At 45.0% G+C, this 21,464-nt stretch overlaps 1 protein-coding gene across 1 annotated transcript in view; it reads right to left on the bottom strand.

Moving 5' to 3' along the window:
- Positions 1 to 9,271, bottom strand: part of LOC132390228 (NACHT, LRR and PYD domains-containing protein 3-like) — a 37,409-nt gene extending 28,138 nt beyond the window's left edge. Inside the window, exons 1-4 of the mRNA XM_059962837.1 lie at positions 9,211 to 9,271; positions 4,288 to 4,454; positions 3,219 to 3,390; positions 3,071 to 3,121 (exon numbers count right to left, since the gene is read on the bottom strand). Coding sequence (XP_059818820.1) covers positions 3,071 to 3,121; positions 3,219 to 3,390; positions 4,288 to 4,454; positions 9,211 to 9,271 — 451 coding nt within the window. The remainder of the gene's footprint in view (positions 1 to 3,070; positions 3,122 to 3,218; positions 3,391 to 4,287; positions 4,455 to 9,210) is intronic.
- Positions 9,272 to 21,464: the final 12,193 nt, after the last annotated feature.

The following is a 21,464-nucleotide window of genomic DNA, read 5'->3' as shown; positions in this document are numbered from 1 at the left end:
GGGTGCAACATGAATGTAAGGAACGACAAGTGCATGACTAAGTACAAATGCAGTCAGAGTAAAGGTTTAAATTGTACCTCAGAGGCAAAATTCAAAAGGGCGAAGAATGCAGGACTGAAATTGCTGTATTTAAATCCGGGTAGCATTAGGAATAAGGTGGATGAACTCGTGGCGCAATTAGAGATCGGTCGGTATGAAATTGTGCGCATCACTGAGTCATGGCTGAAAGAGTTAGCAGCTTAATCTCAAAAGATTAACTTTGTATCGATGGGAAGTCTTATGTGGTGATGTGTTTCTGTTGGTAAGAGATGGAATTACATCTTTAGAACAAGGTATCATACGGTCAGAGAGTGTTGAGTTTTTGTGGGTTGAGTTAATAAATTGCAGTGGTTAAAATGCCTTATGGGATTCTTACACAGGCCTTCAAATAGTAGTCAATATGGAAATGAAATTGGAAAGGGTGCTGGAAAACGCATGTTATATGGGGAATGACACAATTCTAATGGTGGGCTCAACATGCAAGTGAAAATTAGATTGATGTCAGATCACAAGAGACTGAATTTGTTGAATGACTATGAGGTGACTTTTTAGAGCAGCTTGTGCTTGTGCCTACTTGGGGAAAGGCTATCTTAGATTAGCTCAGATATTTGTAACGTAATGGGACCCATAGGAGGCAGTGTTTACAAGATAATTAAATTCATACTTCAGGTTGTGAGGGAGTTGCATAGCTCACATATATCTGTATCACAATGGAATGAAAGTAATTTCTGAAGCATGAGAGAGGAGCTTGCACCGGAGGATTGGAGAAGGACACTTGTGTGGATGACAGCAGAGTAGAGATGGCTGGAGTTTCTGGGAATAGTTCACAAGCCTCAGGATAGATATTCCCCACAGAGGAATAAGTTCTCAAACAGCAGGGGTAGGGAATCGTGGCTGACAAGGGAAGTTAAGGACTGCATTAAAGCCAAGGAAAGTACATATAAGGCAGCAAAAATGAGTGGAAAGTTCATTTACAGGAAAGCTTTTAATATCTAACATAAGAAGAATAAAAGTTAATGAGAGGCATTGATCACGTGGATAGTCAGAGGCTTTTTCCCCAGGGTTGAAATGGCTAACACGAGAGGGCATAGGTTTAAGGTGCTTGGAAGTAGGTACAGAGCAGATATCAGGGGAAAGATTATTTTACGCACAGAGTGGTGAGTGTGTGGAATGGGCTGCCAATGGCGGTGGTGGAGGCGGATAAGATAGGGTATTCGAAAAGACTCCTGGACAGGTACATGCCGCTTAGAAAAACAGAGGGCTATGGGTGACACCAGATAATTCCTAAGGTAGGGACATGTTCGGCACAGCTTTGTGGGCCGAAGGGCCTGTATGGTGCTGTAGGTTTTCTGTTTCAAAAAGGCTTCTAAAAAAGATTAAAGAAGGGAGGGAAGCAAAAGAAAGGAATTGATCGGCCAGTTACCCTAACCTCAGTGGCAGGAAAAGTATTGTGAAGGATGAGCTTTCAAGGTTGGAGACTAATGATGAAATAAGTAAAGCCAGCATGGTTTCTTAGATGAAGTAACAAGCACGGTAGACAAAGGAAAGACAATGGATGTCACTTCCTTACATTTCTGAAGGCGTTTGACAAGGTGTCAAATATGAGTCTCCTTAACAAGATAAAATTGGAGAATGAGCAAAGATGTGGCACATGGAATGCAGTGTTGTGGAAATTATAAGATTTCATTTTTGGTAAAAACAATAACAATAGTGCAGACGAATATCAAAATGGGGAGAAGTGTCAAACAGCAGAGGTGCAGAAGGACTCAGGAGTCCTCATGGAAGGCTCCCGGAAGGTTGAGTCTGTAGTAAAGAAGACCACGCAAGCACATTGTCTCAGGAACTTGCCAGGGTTGTGTGGTGTCTCCCAGTGTGTCAGGTTTGCTCAGAGATATGAGGGGTCTCACAGAGTCTCAGGACCGTGCCAGTGGTACGTGTCGTTATCCAGTGTGTAGGACCATGTCAGGGGTGTGTGGGGGTCCAACATTGCGTCAGGGTGCCTACCAAGGGTATCGGGGTCTCCCAGTGTGTTGGGACACTGCTGGGAGTGTGCAGGCTTTCTATTCAGTGTATTCGGTTGAGATAAGGAGCGTAGGAAAACGTTGATTGTTGAAATAGTTACTTTAGAGAATGTGACAGTGGTAAAAATGATGCTATTCAATAATCAGGGAGAGAAACTGTTCCGTATTCAGAAGTAGGTGTGGGTATTTCAATGCGGTGTCTGATCCCTCAGCAAATAACATAAAGAACAATGCAGAACAAGTTTACAGGTAAATTGCCGCAATCCCACAACACTCAGTTTCTCTGTCCTATTTCTGATCTCACCCTTCCACAGTGTCCATCACACAAACCAACACACCTGAATTTCAGTTTCTATGTACAGAGCTGAGGGTTCTGTTCCCCATCTCAGCATCTCTAACCCTGTCTCCGGATGGACTCCCCAGGATTATTGAGTGGGAAATTAAACTGGATAACTTTAGCAGTGTTTGCACTAAGGGAGTGCAGATGTGAACAGAGTTGGGTTCATTTACTTTGGGGTTGAACAGGGCAGTTGGGTTTTATCAGCTTTTCTCATTAAATGGATGCTCTCATTATTATTCTGTGACTTCAATGGACTTACGGTTCTAAAAATGATAACCTGTGTGTCTGAGGGAATTTAGTACAGTGATCCAGAATGAGGTCTGTTCCACAGGTTGTGTAGCTGTAGGGGAAGGATTTCACCTTTCGGAGTGAAGAATTTCTGAGAACTTCACTCCTCCAGATCGGCCTTTTCTCCACTCTGGCCACGGTTGAGGGGCCTGTCATTGCAGGACTCCGAGCGGAGTGATCCCTTTCGGAAAGCTCCCCAACTCTCCGAGTTGTTCCTCATACTATCCTGTGAAAACATTCCCTCCAGCAAAGATTTACCATGTGCCTTAATATGTTTTGTGTCACGCTGCCAACATTTACCTGGTCAAATCCCCATGGCTCTACGAAGATATGTCCCTGCACAATACTAACATTTGTTGGAAACAGCGGTTTCTTCACTTACCTTTCAGCTCTCTGGGAATCTCCGGTACGGGTCGATGGACCGGAACACAACCTGTTCGAATTTAAACAATTTAAAGAATTGAAATGTGTAAAATTATTAAGTGTATAGTTTGAATCCAAAATTAAATAAATCTCTGATATTATCTCACCATGTTCCTGTATTTCTTTCAGTATTTTGTCCAACTTTGGGACACCAATCCGCATTTTCACAAAGGTTTCCCACATCACCATCCGGGCGCGGGAGCCTTTCTCCATCACCAGGCTCAGGAGGAGTTTAGAACTGTCCGCCCACTCTCCCTTATCAGCGAGATCGGAGATTTTCTGTGAAGAGTAACGGTGAACATATTGGGGACTGACAGATTCACACAGAGAATGAGAAGTAAATGATGCGCTCTGTAACGGGATCACACTGAGCAGTCACCCGGATCCTGTCTAGACATGGACTGTACATTCTGTGTGCAGAGCACACGGAGGGACATTCACCGTGAACCTGGTCCACCAGTCAGTGAGATCCTGGCTCGTCTGTGGCCGCTCCATTGATGTGGCTCCAAATCCATAAATGATTCCTCATCGGATTTGACAGTGTAAAACAGAAATCAGAAAATAATGAATCACAAATGAAGAAAGAAGTCAGGAGGGTTTTTATAACAGAGTGAGCAGTCTCGGAGAAGTTGCAGAAAAGATGATGTGATTCATCTTCTCAGTCCGCCAGTGTCCAACATGACAGCGGATTACCGGCTGACACCTGATGCCTTTCCTTTGCCTTTTCCAGTGGAGGTTTATTCAGTAATTGCACATTACAACATAACAGTAATCACCGATCCACACTGTTTGCAGTTACAGATTGTAACACAATCATCTCCACCCAGAACAGAACACACTCGAGCTCCTGTGACACCCACTGATGATGTCCCGGCTCTCACTGACGTCCTGCCGTCATGATGCACGATCTTTTCAAAATGAAAATTCCTACTGTATTTCCATTTAAACTTTATTGCAACCGCAAACAATTGTTACCTGCTCCCCTCGCTATGAGCCTTAAGCTACCACTGGAATATTTACACCTCTTTCAATCATTCCTTCAGAGTCACAGTTTTAAGAATTATATATATTTATTTCTGATTTGTTTTTATGCTCTATTATCTGATGAGTGAGAGTCCCGACACCCATCAGTCCTGTGATGTGTGAAAATTCAAACCCATTCTCCCTCCCACTCACCCGATGTTCCTCTCCGCTGAACTGATTCTCGGCCGTTAACGCCAGGCTCACTCGGTGCACCCCTCCTTCCATCGCCTGCTCCAGCCTGTCCCGGTAAAAGTCTGTTAACTGCAGCAGCTGGAAGTCATTCCAGCTTGCCAGTAGCTCGGTGATCGCTGTGCTCGGAACTGTGAAGGAAAATGGGGAAAATTAAATAAATTATTGACCCACACTTTCCCTCTGGAGCCTAAAGATCACCAAACACAGTCCGAAATGTATATATATGGTGGGGTGGAGAGGTAATGGGCTTGGACTGGGGATGGGCGGCGCCGGGTGGTGTAAGAGGGGGGTATACCTCCATCCGTTGAAGGCTGCTCTTTCGTATCCCCGGGAATATACCTCTCTGTTTTGGAAAGGACTCTGCTTATTCCTGTGAAAATAGTAACCCACCACCATCACTCTACTGGTACTGCCCATCAGCACCGCTTTGTTGTTATTCTCCTCCAGAGATGTTGCCTGATCTGCTGAGTACCTCCAGTATTTTGTGAGAAATCCCAGAGATTTGCTGAGGAAGGGGTTGACCAGGCAGGCAGACAGTAACCCAGAGCGGCACGGATGAGAGCCGGGATCAGAGGAGGGAGGGGGAGGGAGGCTGATTGAGTCATTGGAGAGGGGAGGGTTGGGCTGAGAGAAAAATGGAGGCTCCGAGTTTCCAGCGGTTAACGGTGGGATCTGAGGGGCAGTGGATTGTAGAGTGCTGGTGGTGGAAGGGGAGACGAGAGTCACAATCGAAGCTTATGTGGAGTCGTTGGAGGCTGCTCCCACCCCCAAAGATGACCCCCTTCTCCTGCTTAAATTTCCAGCATTTGCGGATTTCCTCGTATTTCTGTTATCATTACACCTTTCCAAGATCTGTTTCCCTATCTGCTCCTCCATATACCTGTTACTATTGGGCGGACTATAAAAACACCCAGTAAAGTTATTGTCCCCTTGCTGTTCCTAACTTCCATCCGCAGAGACTCTGTAGACACCACCTCCATGGCCTCCACTTTTTCTGCAGCCGTGACACTATCTCTGAGCAACAGTGCCATGTCCCCACCTGTTTTGCCTCCCTCCTTGTCCTTTCTGAAATATCTAAGACCCGGCACTTGAAGTAACCGTTCCTGTGTCTGAGCCAACCAAGTCTCTGTAATGGCCATCACATCATATCTCCAAGTACTGATGCACGCTCTAAGCTCATCCGCTTTGTCCACAACACTCCTTGCAGTTAAATGGACACATCTCAAAGCGTCCGTCTGAGCACCTCACTTCTCTATCAGCTGCCTCTCGCACTATCTACAAGTTTTGTCTATTTGTGAGCCAACCTCCTCTTCCCCAGTCTCTTCAGTTCCGTTACCACCCCCAGCAATTCTAGTTTACACTCTCCCCATCAGCCTTTGCAAACCTCCCCGCCAGGATATTGGTCCCCCTGGGATTCAAGTGCCGCCCATCCTTTTTCTACAGGTCACACCTGCCCCAAAAGAGGTCCGAATGATCCAGAAATCTGAATCCCTGCCCCCTGCTTCAGGGCCTCATTTATCCTTCACCTCATTCTATTCATATTCTCAATGTCGCGTGGCACAGGCAGTAATACCGAGATTGCTACCTTTTGGGGTCCTTCTTCTCAATATGCTTCCAAACTCCCTATAGTCTTTTCTCAGGACATCTTTCCTTTTCCCACCTATGTCATTGGTGCCAATATGTACCATGACCTCTGGCTGTTCTCCCTCCCACTGCAGGATATCTTGGACGCGATCTGAAACATCCCAGACCCCGGCACCTGGGAGGCAAACTACCATCCGAGTTTCTTTCCTGTGTCCACAGAATTACCTGTTTGACCCCCTGACTATAGAGTCTCCTATCACTACTGCCTGAGTATAGGCGATGTTTCGGGGGTGGAGGGGGGGGGGTAGTGAAGCAAGGAGCTGGAGGTCGGTTGGCTAAAGGACTGGAGAAGGGAGAATCTGATAGGATTCTGACAGAAGGCCTTGGATGAAAGGGAAGGAGAAGAGTCACCAGAGGGAAGGGCAGGTTTGAAGATATAGTGAGAGAGCCTTCTAGAACTTCCGATAATTATACCCCTCCACCATTTTCCTTTACCAGCCCGACTCCCATTTCCGTCTCTCACCTTCCCATCGTCTTCCTCTGATGTTCACCCCCCTCCCTTCCCATTCTTCAGTGAAACTGAGAAAAGAGGCATTTCCACGTCCAAAACCGTTTCTTATTGTCAATCTTGTGACATCTGTTTATACGATTTCACAATATCTGGCACGGCCGCAGATTTACAGTTTGACAGAGATCCGTTACTTCAAACTGAAATGAGGAAAGTCAACACCATACACTAACTTACACTAAAACTGAATTTCCACTCAAACTTTGCCTTTGCACTTCGCTACAGATGCATATGATATGGAGAATAGGTTCCCACTACCCAAAACATGTATGTCCCTAATAACGTTTGAATGAAATAACTCCCACTCCTCCACTTGAAGGAGGCTATGGCAGATTATCCGCAGATAACCTGAAAAGCCGCACGTTCGGCAACAGACTGGTGAAAACCCCTGTGTATAGGCTCCACTGAGATTACATACATTTCTTATGGGAAGCAGGACCAGCAAGATACTCTAATCAGGCCAATGCTATATATAATTGCATCATGACCTTTCCCGTCAGTGAAGGGAGGTATTCGGAACGTATTAAACACAACGTTATGAATCTGCTTGTATACATTCACTGGCGTTTGAAATTCCATCACCTTGTCTTCCTCTACATCAACTCTCTCGAGACCCCCGACACTCATTGCGAATATATCAGCCCTACTCATCCATATATGGTAATCAGCCCACACCTTAATATTGATCTTTGTCTGCCCTTCAATATCCATTTGACAAATTGATCAGTTTCATTATCAGTTTCATTCCAGAACTGATAACCTTCTACTGCGACGTCAATCTAGACACAGTGAAATGCTTTTCTTGCGTGCCATTCGGTGCAGACAATTCAATACATAGGTATATCAAGGTGCTGCGTCAGGAAAAACTAAAACAATGTTGTGTTGTATTTATAGAGCAAGTGCAGTTCAGATTGCGTAATAAATAAATCCGACTATCTACCTCAACGACACAACGAAATTCCCCAATATTCATTGCTGCTGGTTTCACCACAATGACAGTGACGTTTTCAGCAAAATTAAAAGTGACATTGGAGCTGTGCCGAGCCTCAAAGTCAGAAGCACAAAAGAAATGAAGCAGAGGGAGTAAACATAAACCCTACGGTATACACGTACTGATGGCTAATCTGGCGATTTGTTTGCAAATCTGTACTGACTGGCGTCTGCAACTGAAGAAATCGAGGATCCAATTGCAGAAGGATGTACTGACACCAGGTTCTTGCAACTTATTGATTATATTTGTTGCCTGACTTATTGAATGCTGAGCTGCACTGAACAGCATCCTGATGTATGCGTCTTCACTGTCCAGATGTTCCAGAGCTTGAACCTTGTTTGACAAGGGTTTGACTATGTTCCGTACGGAAGGTTGGTTAGGAAGGTTCAATCATTAGGTATTAATATTGAAGTAGTAATATGGATTCAACAGTGGCTAGATGGGAGATACTAGCGTGCAGTGGTGGATAATTGTTTGTTAGTTTGGAGGCCGGTGACTAGTGTTGTCCCTTAGGAATCTGTATTGGGTCCAATGTTGTTTGTCATATACATTAATGATCTAGATGATAGGGTGGTAAATTGGATTAGTTAGTATGCAGATGATACTATGGTTGGTGGCGTTGTGGATAATGAAGTAGGTTTTCAAAGCTTGCAGACTGATTTAGGCCAGTTAGAAGAGTTGGCTGAACGATGGCAGATGGAGTTTAATGCTGTTAAGTGTGAGGTGCTGCACTTTGGGAGGAAAAATCCAAATCGGACATACATGGTAAATGGTAGGGCATTGAAGAATGTAGTAGAACAGAGTAATCTCTGAAATAATTCAAAAAGTGGAGCATTTACTTTGGGATTTGTTCCGCTTTGACAAATTTGTTCGTGGCGGGAGTATGAGATGTCCTCAGCGAGGGTAATGCCCTCTTGGCTGGTCCATCTCTGTTATTGGGTGTAACTAGTGACTGACATCGCTTTGCACCAATGGGAAGAGTGTAACTCCTCTGTAGACTGTGGGGTGGTGTGGGTGATTCAGGGAATTGTTACCTTAGTCGGTAAAGCTCAACCGTCTGTTGAAGGCTGCTCTTTCTAGTCCCCGGGGATATACCTCTCTGCTTGCAAAAGACTCTGCCAATTCCTGGGAATATAGTAACCATCAACTACACTCTCCTGGTACTGCCCATCACCTGCGCTTTGCTCTGCGCTACTGTCTGCCTGCCTGGTAATCCCCTTCCGATGCAAATCTCTGGAATATCTCACAAGATGCTGGAGGTACTCAACAGGTCAGGCAGCATCGATGGAGGAGAATAAACAATCAACGTTTCAGGCCAAGGTCCTTCATCGGACTGGAAATGAGGCAACATAAATTCTAGATATTGTTACATTACTTTCTGTTCTCCGTGGTCCTGATCCAAAATATCATACGTTTATTCTTCTCCATGGATGCTGCCTGACCTGCTGAGTTCAGCCAATATTTTGTGTCTTTGTGTTGCCCAAAACTGTCATCTTTCGGAGAATGTCTTGTCTTCCGGAGTAACTCGCCATTTTAGTGTGCATCACAATCTGTCCGAGGAGCAGGAGCAGACGGTAAATGTACTCCTTCCACGTGTGAGTGTGTTTCCCCAGAGATGTTAACGCTCTCTCTCATCTCTCTGCTCAGTTTTCACGAATATTTTGTGAATTGCCAATGTTGAATTAAACCCAGACATAGAATCAGCAGTGTGTTTATAAATTAAAATAATTCGCCAAAATACCCGTGTCCTTTCCCGATGTTGACGCCACTGGAGCTCCTCCACTGCTTGAACCTTGAACCATTTTGGTGAGAGGTGTGATCAGTTTGTGCTGCTCGGTAACAAAAAAAATGACAGGAGGGTCAAACATTAATTGAAAAACTCGGTTTTATTTCTAAACGGAGACAAACACTTCCAAACATCTTGGGCCGATCCACTGAAGCTTTGTCATGGACTGATCCACCTGCGCCCATCCACCCACAGTCACACAATGTCCATTTCCGATCTCCCCATGCGTTGTACACTGGGCCAGGATTATCCAGGGTATCTACTCTCTGTATTGCAGGCAATTCCCTTTTAGGAACCAATCTTGTGTCCTGGACCGGGAGTGATGTGTCAACGTAAAGGCAAAGCAGGCTGAGCAGACAGCACCCGCTGCTTTGGTCCTCCTACCACTGGTGGCGCTGCGGTGAGTAATGGACAAGTGTGACAGCAGTGTGGGCTGAAACATTTCTGCTGACGATGAGGCTTCCACTCCTCTTGTCACTGGATTATACAGATTTCTCAGCCACACCTGATTCTCACCGTTTCTTTCATTTTGATATCCCCTTGCATGGACATCTATGGCAATATATGATTTGAGTCTATATAGAATCACTCTGACATCCTGAACAATGCAATGTCACACTTAACATTGTGACATCTTGTCCAGAAACACTACATTTTCTCCGGAAGGATTTTAAGATCATTATTATCTCCTAAACTCCGGTCAACATGTTATTGAGTATTTAAAGACAAATACACTGCAGATGCTGTGGTGAAATCTAGACGTACAAACAGGCTGGATGTACTCAGCAGGTCAGGCAGCATCCGTTGAAATGAGCAGTCAACGTTTCGGGCCGAGACCCTTCGTCAGGACTGAGGAAGGAGGGGGCAGTGGTCCTATAAAGAAGGTAGGGGTAGGGGGAAGGTGCAGGTGAAAAACCAATCAAAGGAAAGATCAAGTGCTGGGGGAGGGAATAGGCAGGACAAGTGAAGAAGGAATGTAAAGGGTATGGGCACCCTTTACTACTACTATGGGTAGTAGAAGGAGGCAGAATTATGAGGGAGGTGAATCCGATGTTCGTACCAATTGGCTGGAGAGTACCCAGACGATATATGAGGTGTTGCTCCTCCAACCCGAGTTTGGCCTAATCATGGCAGTAGAGGAGGCCATGTATGGTCATATCCGAATGGGAATGTGAAGCAGAGTTGAAGTGGGTGGCAACCGGGAGATCCTGTCTGTTGTGGCGGACCGAGCTGAGGTGCTTGACGAAGCGGTCCCCCAATCTGCGTCGGGTCTCGCTGATGTAGAGGAGGCCGCAATAGATTACCCCAACAGGCTCACAAGTGCAGTGTTGCCTCACCTGGAAGGACTGTTTGGGGCCCAGAATGGTGGTAAGAGAGGAGGTGTAGGGACAGGTGTAGCACTTACGCTTGCAGGGATAAGTACCCGGTGGGAGATCTGTGGGGAGGGACGTGTGGACCAGGCAGTCACGGAGGGAATGATCCCTGGGAAAAGCAGAGAAGGGTAGAAAGGGAAAAATGTCCTTAGTGGTGGGGTGATTCCCTCACACGCATGTCCTCCATTTCCCGCAATTCGGCCCTCACCCCATTTTCTCGTCGCCACAACAGGGACCGTGTTTCCCTTGTCCTCACCTACCACCCCGTCAGCCTCCGGATCAAGCATATTATCCTCAGCGACTTCCGCCACCTTCAACAGGATCTCATATACCTCATATACCTCTCTCATGATTCTGCCTTTTACTACCCATAGTGCTTTCACCTTACATTCCTTCTTCACCTTTCCTGCCTATCCCCTCCCTGCTTCCCCTCCCCCACCCCTTGATCTTTCCTCTGATTGGTTTTTCACCTGGCACCTATCAGCCTTCTCCTTCTCACCCTCCCCCCACCTTCTTTATGGGGCCCCTGTCCCTGTCCTGACGAGGGCTCTCGGCCCGAAACGTTGACTGTTCCTTTCAACGGACGCTGCCCGACCCGTTGAGTTCATCCGGCCTGTTTGTACGTGTTCTTGAGTGTTTACCTGGCTATAAGCAGCTTGTAACATCGCACCTTTGTTAAACACAATGTAGACACGCCATACATACAAAACAGCAAGTTGACAAAACATCTTTAACATAATAAAACAAAAATGCTGGAATTATTCAACAAGACAGAGAGTATGTTAATATTTCAGGTGGAGGACCCGGTATCAGAGCTGAGTTCTGTGTCGGAGTCAGGTATTGTTCTCTATCTGCACTGCAGTCTGTGTTGCATATTAATGATTTTTTTTGTTGTTGCTCAATCTGTTCCACAACTCTCCGTGCCCTCCCATTCACTATACCAGTCCCACCCTGGACTGACTGTCCAAATGCTCCAACCCTCTCTTTTTCGAGTTGAAAACCATTCGCCATTTCTCAGACCATCTCCATCACTAACCAAGATGTCTTTGAAATTTATTGTAACCTGTTGCAATATCAAGCATACTCCCGAACTTTGTATCAAACTTGATACCGTGCCATGTACATTCATATACAAATCAATGGCACGAATAACACATTAACGAGGTCTCGACACTGACACGCACGTCCCACTTGTCACAGGCCTCCATTCGCTAAATTCATCTTCAGTGATCACCCCCTGCTTCTTGTTCTCGAGCCCGGTGTGAATCCACCTCGCCAGCTCCCCGTGAATCCCACGTGACCGAACCTTCCCGATCAACTGCCATGCGGGATCTCGTTACAGACTTTACCAAAGTTCAGATGAACATCACTGCCCAACTTCGCCCAACTCCCTGGTTAACTCTTAAATAATCTCCAAAATACTTGACAGATATGATCTCCTATTGGGCAGTGTAGATGGTGACTTCCCCATAACCAACGTCCAACCGCCCGGGATTTCAGCCTTACCGCAGACTGAGGAAATTCCGATCCCAACTGCAGAATTACCAACCTGGACTGAAGCCCGTATACTGCCAGTTCCATATCCTCAGAGTCACCGGCCCAATATCATCACCCATACAAAGACGCTTTGGTGCCGGCGATTTGCCGTGGTGTTCCTGCCATTTCCGATTGACAAAGTACGATGAAATTGGAACCTAATGACCCTCTGCCGGGGTGGGTGCTCAGGCTGGTTCCCCGGTCTGTATAGAGGATGCGGATACACTTCAGCCTGACCCCAGCAGCTAAACCGAGCACATTTGATCACAATCTTCCTGCTGTGTGGGATCTTGCCCAGCAGAGCGGGCTGCCATGTTTCCTGCAATGTAGCAGGAACAAAATGTGAAATTATAAAGCAGAAAATGCTGGGAACTCAGTACATCAGACTACATCTCTGAAAGGAGAAAAGGTGGAAGACCCAGTTCCAGAACTGAAATTGTCCAAGATGCTGCCGATCCGCTGAGCGTTTCCAGTATTTTCTCCTCCTCACTTTAAATTTCCTGCAACTGTAGTATTTCTGCCTCTTCATTTTAATGCACCGATAGTAACTGATTGCTACCCTAGCCTGTAAATATCACCTCACCCCAACAAGTTTGCTAGTTCTCAGTTATTTCAGACCCTGGTGTAAAACATCCCATACAGTCAATGCTCACAGCATCCTTTCCTCCCGCTATCACTCTGTTACATTTGCTCCCTAGGCCACTCTCTCTGCGCTGAGAGGCGGTGACCACAGAGCGATAAAAAGTGCAACACTTGCTGCAGCCCTGACAGGCTGTTACCCTGGAAACAGAGGAAGTGGCTCACCGAAAATAACCGAGAAAGGAAATAGCAAACTCAACTTCAGATGCTATGAGCTCCATTATTATGAAGGTTAACACTGCAGCCATTTTCTAACGGTGAAACTAAATTTGAAATGGCTGTTTTTACCCTGCCACATGTTGTGTTCAATTAAACCTCTGATATTTCCAGCTAGTGAAAAACTAATTTTGGAAAAGATGCAAAAGAAAACTTCACAATGAAGGCAAAGTTTGAAAGAGAGTTTGTTGATATATATCATTGCAGCATTGGAGTTCAGACTGGACAGAGGTTGAACAAGATGGTTGATATGTATCATTGAGGTGGTGGGATACAGATTGGACAGAGGTTGAACAAGATGGTTGATATATTTCATTGAGGTGATGGATACAGACTGGACAGAGATTGAACAAGATGGTTGATATATATCATTGAGTTGGTGGGATACAGACTGGACAGAGATTGAACAAGATGGTTGATATATATCATTGAGGTGGTGGGATACAGACTGGACAGAGGTTGAACAAGATGTTGATATTTATCATTGAGGTGGTGGGATACAGACTGGACAGATGTTGAACAATGTGGTTGATATATATCATTGAGGTGGTGGGATACAGGCTGGACAGAGGTTGAACAATGTGGTTGATATATATCATTGAGGTGGTGGGATACAGGCTGGACAGAGGTTGAACAATGTGGTTGATATATATAATTGAGGTGGTGGGATACAGGCTGGACAGAGGTTGAACAATGTGGTTGATATATATCATTGAGGTGGTGGGATACAGGCTGGACAGAGGTTGAACAAGATGGTTGATATATATCATTGAGGTGGTGGGATACAGGCTGGACAGAGGTTGAACAAGATGGTTGATATATATCATTGAGTTGGTGGGATACAGACTGGACAGATGTTGAACAATGTGGTTGATATATATCATTGAGGTGGTGGGATACAGGCTGGACAGAGGTTGAACAAGATGGTTGATATATATCATTGAGTTGGTGGGATACAGACTGGACAGAGATTGAACAAGATGGTTGATATATATCATTGAGGTGGTGGGATACAGACTGGACAGAGGTTGAACAAGATGTTGATATTTATCATTGAGGTGGTGGGATACAGGCTGGACAGAGGTTGAACAAGATGGTTGATATATATCATTGAGTTGGTGGGATACAGACTGGACAGAGATTGAACAAGATGGTTGATATATATCATTGAGGTGGTGGGATACAGACTGGACAGAGGTTGAACAAGATGTTGATATTTATCATTGAGGTGGTGGGATACAGGCTGGACAGAAGTTGAACAATGTGGTTGATATATATCATTGAGGTGGTGGGATACAGGCTGGACAGAGGTTGAACAATGTGGTTGATATATATCATTGAGGTGGTGGGATACAGGCTGGACAGAGGTTGAACAAGATGGTTGATATATATCATTGAGTTGGTGGGATACAGACTGGACAGAGATTGAACAAGATGGTTGATATATATCATTGAGGTGGTGGGATACAGACTGGACAGAGGTTGAACAAGATGTTGATATTTATCATTGAGGTGGTGGGATACAGACTGGACAGATGTTGAACAATGTGGTTGATATATATCATTGAGGTGGTGGGATACAGGCTGGACAGAGGTTGAACAATGTGGTTGATATATATCATTGAGGTGGTGGGATACAGGCTGGACAGAGGTTGAACAATGTGGTTGATATATATAATTGAGGTGGTGGGATACAGGCTGGACAGAGGTTGAACAATGTGGTTGATTATATCATTGAGGTGGTGGGATACAGGCTGGACAGAGGTTGAACAAGATGGTTGATATATATCATTGAGTTGGTGGGATACAGACTGGACAGATGTTGAACAATGTGGTTGATATATATCATTGAGGTGGTGGGATACAGGCTGGACAGAGGTTGAACAAGATGGTTGATATATATCATTGAGGTGGTGGGATACAGGCTGGACAGTGGTTGAACAAGATGGTTGATATATATCATTGAGTTGGTGGGATACAGACTGGACAGATGTTGAACAATGTGGTTGATATATATCATTGAGGTGGTGGGATACAGGCTGGACAGAGGTTGAGCAAGATGGTTGATATATATCATTGAGTTGGTGGGATACAGACAGGACAGAGATTGAACAAGATGGTTGATATATATCATTGAGGTGGTGGGATACAGACTGGACAGAGGTTGAACAAGATGTTGATATTTATCATTGAGGTGGTGGGATACAGGCTGGACAGAGGTTGAACAAGATGGTTGATATATATCATTGAGTTGGTGGGATACAGACTGGACAGAGATTGAACAAGATGGTTGATATATATCATTGAGGTGGTGGGATACAGGCTGGACAGAGGTTGAACAATGTGGTTGATATATATCATTGAGGTGGTGGGATACAGGCTGGACAGAGATTGAACAAGATGGTTGATATATATCATTGAGGTGGTGGGATACAGACTGGACAGAGGTTGAACAAGATGTTGATATTTATCATTGAGGTGGTGGGATACAGACTGGACAGATGTTGAACAATGTGGTTGATATATATCATTGAGGTGGTGGGATACAGGCTGGACAGAGGTTGAACAATGTGGTTGATATATATCATTGAGGTGGTGGGATACAGGCTGGACAGAGGTTGAACAATGTGGTTGATATATATCATTGAGGTGGTGGGATACAGGCTGGACAGAGGTTGAACAATGTGGTTGATATATATCATTGAGGTGGTGGGATACAGGCTGGACAGAGGTTGAACAAGATGGTTGATATATATCATTGAGGTGGTGGGATACAGACTGGACAGAGGTTGAACAAGATGTTGATATTTATCATTGAGGTGGTGGGATACAGACTGGACAGATGTTGAACAATGTGGTTGATATATATCATTGAGGTGGTGGGATACAGACTGGACAGAGGTTGAACAAGATGTTGATATTTATCATTGAGGTGGTGGGATACAGACTGGACAGATGTTGAACAATGTGGTTGATTATATCATTGAGGTGGTGGGATACAGGCTGGACAGAGGTTGAACAATGTGGTTGATATATATCATTGAGGTGGTGGGATACAGGCTGGACAGAGGTTGAACAATGTGGTTGATATATATAATTGAGGTGGTGGGATACAGACTGGACAGATGTTGAACAATGTGGTTGATATATATCATTGAGGTGGTGGGATACAGGCTGGACAGAGGTTGAACAATGTGGTTGATATTTATCATTGAGGTGGTGGGATACAGACTGGACAGATGTTGAACAATGTGGTTGATATATATCATTGAGGTGGTGGGATACAGGCTGGACAGAGTTTGAACAATGTGGTTGATATATATCATTGAGGTGGTGGGATACAGAATGGACAGAGGTTGAACAATGTGGTTGATATATATCATTGAGGTGGTGGGATACAGGCTGGACAGAGGTTGAACAATGTGGTTGATATTTATCATTGAGGTGGTGGGATACAGACTGGACAGATGTTGAACAATGTGGTTGATATATATCATTGTGGTGGTGGGATACAGAATGGACAGAGGTTGAACAATGTGGTTGATATATATCATTGAGGTGGTGGGATACAGGCTGGACAGAGGTTGAAAAAGATGGGCAGGGGATGGGCAGATGGAGCCAGATGGGAGAAGGGGATGACGGGCGATCTCTGATGGTCCTGAAATAATAGTACACACTAGTAGATAACAGATTCCAATATAACAAAACCAGAACAAACAATAAGAACTTTGGTATATGCCCTTTTCTACTCTACACACTTTATCAAAGCACCGCAGAAAGTATCCCATCGCGATACTTCACATCTTCATCCGGCTACTGCTCCTCCTTCAACTGAATGAAATAGCGGAGAACTGTGAACACAGCTGAGCACATCATAGAAACCAACCTCCCCTCCATGGACTCTGTCTATACTTCCCTCTGACTCAGTAAAGCAGCCAACATAATGAAAGATCCTCAGAACTGTGGCACTTCTAATACTCCCATCGGGCCGAAGATAAAATAAAACAGAAACACACCACCAGGCTCAAGGACAGTGTCCATTCTGCTGTTAATAAGCGAACAGCATGATGAGTAGACTCCTGACCGCACAATCTAAATCAATGTGACCTTGCACCACATATCTACCTGCACTGCACTTTCTCTGTAACTAGAATGATTTGTTACACCTCTCACCTGCCAGCCTTCTCCTTCCCACCCTCCTCCCACCTTCTTCATAGGTTCCCTGCCCCTCCTTCTTCAGTCTTGACAAAGAGTCTCGGCCCGAATCGTTGACTGTCCTTTTCCACGGATGCTACCCGACTTGCTGAGTTGATCCAGCTTTGACCCCAGCATCTGCAGAGTATTTTGTGTTTATGATGATGGCTCCTCTCCTATTTCAGCCACAGGTTTTTCCTCGATTCATCCGTTCTGCTGATCCCTGTTTCCCTCCAGGAAACAGGGTGCTGAATCTCTAAAATAAATACTCTCTAACCTCTTTGCTAATCCTCTATAGAATTAAACGTCATCTTCTGCTGCCCCGTGTTGCCCAAACCACTCATGTTCCACTCCCGTTACTATTTCCAACTTCCCATCTCCCCCCTCACCTGGATCTACGTCCCACTCCCTAGTTCTTGCCCCATCCCGAACCCGCACTTGTTTTCTCTGACTTTTCCCCGTCTGCTCTCAGTCCAGAGGGAGGGTCTCAGACCAGAATGTTGACAGTCCATTCCCCTCCACAGATGCTGCCCGAACCACTGAGTTCCTCCGGCAGTTTGTTTTTTGGTCTGTATAACCCACATTATTATGGGCAGCTGGATTTCACACCATATTCCAGGTACAGTCTCAACGAACCCCAGATGTTCAACACTCCTTGCTCTGGTGGTTTGTTACCCTGGTGATGTAGGAAGCAGAACTAACTGAAAAAGGAAATAAGGAACTCAACCTCACATACTCTGAACTTCATTATGACAAAGATGAATACTGAGCTGTCAGCCATTTTGTAATGGGGAAGCTAAAATTCCAGTGGCTGTTTTAACCCTGTCTCGAGGTGCATGCAGTAAATATATTGGTAGTTCCATATCTACAGAACTTTCAGCAGATCCAAAATCAAACAAGTTGTTGGATGTGGCCTATCTGTTCCAAATGTCAACTGTGGGATATTTACAAAGGGCATCAGACAATGCATTCAAAGGCAATACGAGTGAATCTGCTGATGCTGGAAATTAATTTAAAAAATGAAATGCTGGCAGAACTCAGCAGGCCAGGCAGCATCTATGGGAGGAGGTAATAACGACGTTTCGGGCCGAAACCCTTCCTCAGGAGTGAAGTAACATAGGATGGTCGAGGTGGGATAGGAAGTGGGGGGAGGGATAAAGTAGAGAGCTGGGAAGTGATAGGCTAGAGGGAAATGGTGGAGAATTATGGGAAATAAAAGAGAAAGAAAGGCAGGGCTGGGGGGAGAGATTATAGTGAGGGGGAAAGAGAGAGAAAGAGAACCAAAGAGAAACATCTCTCCCCCCAGCCCTACCTTTCTTTCTCTTTTATTTCCCATAATTCTCCACCTCCCCCCCCCATCCCATTTCCCTCCAATTCTTATTCCCCCTCGACTTCCCATGTTATTTCACTCATGTTGAAGGGTTTCAGCCCGAAACGTCGTCACTACCTCCTCCCATAGATGATGTCTGGACTGCTGAGTTCTGCCAGCATTTTGTGTTTTTATTTATTTCACACAATGCGTTGTTGTGATAACCATGAAGTTTCCTTCTTTGTTTAATTAAGTGGTTAAAACTTTCGTCACATTCCTGTGTCTGCAAATATCTTCTAACTGCGATCAACCCCCGGCATTGATACAGGTGGACTTCAGATCCTGCTACTGGACAGAATGATGAAAGCGAAGTTCCTCAGATACAATTAAATGGATTGAGATTGTGACCTCAGGTTCCAGATTCCCCTACTGTTGAAAACATCTTGTCCCCATCGACTCTATCCAGAACATAGGATTTCACTGAGGTTCCTGTTCCCAGAGTCACCATCCCTCCATCGATAATAGGAGCAGAGACTTATCCAACTTCCGTTAATGCCCCTCCCCCCTTTCTTACCCCATCCCTGCAATATATATTATCCCCCCTCCCTTTTTTTTCTGTCTCTGCCCATCACTCTGCCTGTTCTCCATCTCCTTCTGGTGCTCCCGTACCCCTTTCTTTCTCCCTAGGCCTCCCGTCCCATGATCCTTTCCCTTCTCCAGCTCTGTATCCCTTTGGCCAATCATCATTCCAGCTCTCAGCTTCACCCCACCCCCTCCGGTCTTCTCCTATCATTTTCACCTCCACCCCACTACTTTCAAATCTCTTACTATCTTTCCTTTCAGTCAGTTCTGACAAAGGGTATCGGCCCGAAACGTCGACTGTGCTTTTCCTTATAGATGCTGCCTGGCCTGCTGTGTTCCACCAGCATTTTGTGTGTGTTTGAATAAGCAGCATCTGCAGATTTCCTCCTGTATTCCTCATACATAAAGCATTTCATTCCAGAATCACTCTTGTGAACTTTGTAAACAACAACTGTAATGAGCACATTCTCATAAATAGCAGACAATGTGGTAGTAGGATAAATTATTGAGAAAACCTGTTATTTCCTCCCCGCTCCGCTAACAGTTACAAAATAACATCTGACGTTCAGCGTGCTCATCTGCGCACGAAGCCGTAAGAGATGGGAGAGATCGTCTATGACATCTCTGTGCCTGTGTTTACTTGGGAGACAGATAGAGACTATAGAAATGAGGAGAGTCAGTCAGGACACGGATTGTGTACAGATTACACGACAGGAGTTTGCTGCCTTGAGGAGAATTAGGATGGATAAATCCCCAGGGCCTGACAAGGTCTCCCTCGGACCCTGTGACAGGTTGGTGCAGGAGGCTTGGCAGACACGGATGTTGCTGTCATTTTAGGAACTGAGTTACAGGGGTAGTTTGAACAGATTAGTTATTGATAACCTGGAGAACATGAGAATCAGGAGAGATGCTCGCAGGGGTTCGGGACCATTTTCTGCTATGCTCAACGGTGGGGCCTGCGGACACCAAGTTGGAAACCCCTCCTAGAGCATACAAACCTATAATTGTATAAATAGGGCGAATGCATGTAGGCTATTGCCCTTCGGGATGGGTGAGGGCGTGGATTTGGGCCGAAATTTTAAATATTTAAGGGTAATTTGAAGGTGCTTCACTGAGAGGCCGTGATCACGGAGCGATAAACATTTGCAACAGGCCTTGCAGCTCTGGTGGTTTGTTACCCTGGAAATGGAGGAAGTGGCTCACTAAATGTAACCGAAAAAGGAAATAACAAACTCAGCATCAGATGTGTGTTTCATCGTGACAAGGATTAACACTGCAGCCATTTTGTAATGGTGAAACAAAAATTGTAAAGGCAGCTTTTACCCTGCCACGTGTTGCAATCAATTTAACCTCTGGTAGTTCTAGCTAATTAAAAAAAAATGCTGGAATAAATGGAAGACAAAACGTCACAATTGAGACAATGTTTAGTAGAGAGACTGCTGATATATATCATTGAGGTGGTATGACGCAGGCTGGACAGATGTTGAACAAGATGGACAGGAAATAAACAGATGAAACTGGGAGGGAGATGGAATCAAGGGCAATGTGTGATGGTCCTCAAGCAATACACCGTACTGAAATAATAGTACACTCTGATAGATAACAGATTTCAATATGACAAAACCAGAACAATCAATAAAAATTGTGGTATATGTCATTTTCCACTCTACAATCTTTATCAATGCTCCACAGAAAGTATTCCATCCCGATGCTTCACATCTTCATACGGCTATTGCACTTCGTTTAAATGAATGAAATAACAGAGAACAGTGGGCACAGCTGAGCACATCATAGAAGCCAACCTCCCCTCCATGGACTCTGTCTATATGTCCTGCTGCCTCAGTAAAGCAGCCAACATAATGGAAAACCCCCTTCACTTCTCAGTCTCCGATTGGGTCGAGAATAAAATTAAACAGAATCGTAACACCAGGCTCAAGGACAGTTTCCGTTCTGCTGTTATAAGCGAGATGAATGTTCCCCAGTGTGATGAGATGGACTGCTGACCTCACAGTCTAACTAGATGTGACCTTGGACCACTTATCTACCTGTACTGTACTTTCTCTGTGACCATAATGATTTGTTACACTCTGTTATTGTTTTACCTTATATCACCTCGATGTACTGTTGTAATGCTTGATCTACGTGAGTGATGGCAAAGACAGGATTTTCACTGTGCCTCGTTTCATGTTAAATAAAAATCCCCATTTCAATCGTGTGGGAATATTAAACAGCCTGGGTTGCTCCTTTGGAATTCCGGAGAGAGTGTACACATTTCCGAGAAACTCAGATAAATGAGAAAGACTTAATTCTCGCATTAATGGGGCCAGATATCGGGAACACTGTCAGCATTTCGGCGACCC

The sequence above is a fragment of the Hypanus sabinus genome, unplaced genomic scaffold (assembly GCF_030144855.1).
Source record: "Hypanus sabinus isolate sHypSab1 unplaced genomic scaffold, sHypSab1.hap1 scaffold_808, whole genome shotgun sequence".
NCBI lineage: Eukaryota > Metazoa > Chordata > Chondrichthyes > Myliobatiformes > Dasyatidae > Hypanus > Hypanus sabinus.
The sequence above is the reverse complement of the archived record's forward strand: the minus strand, read 5'-3'. Positions and strand labels throughout refer to the sequence as shown.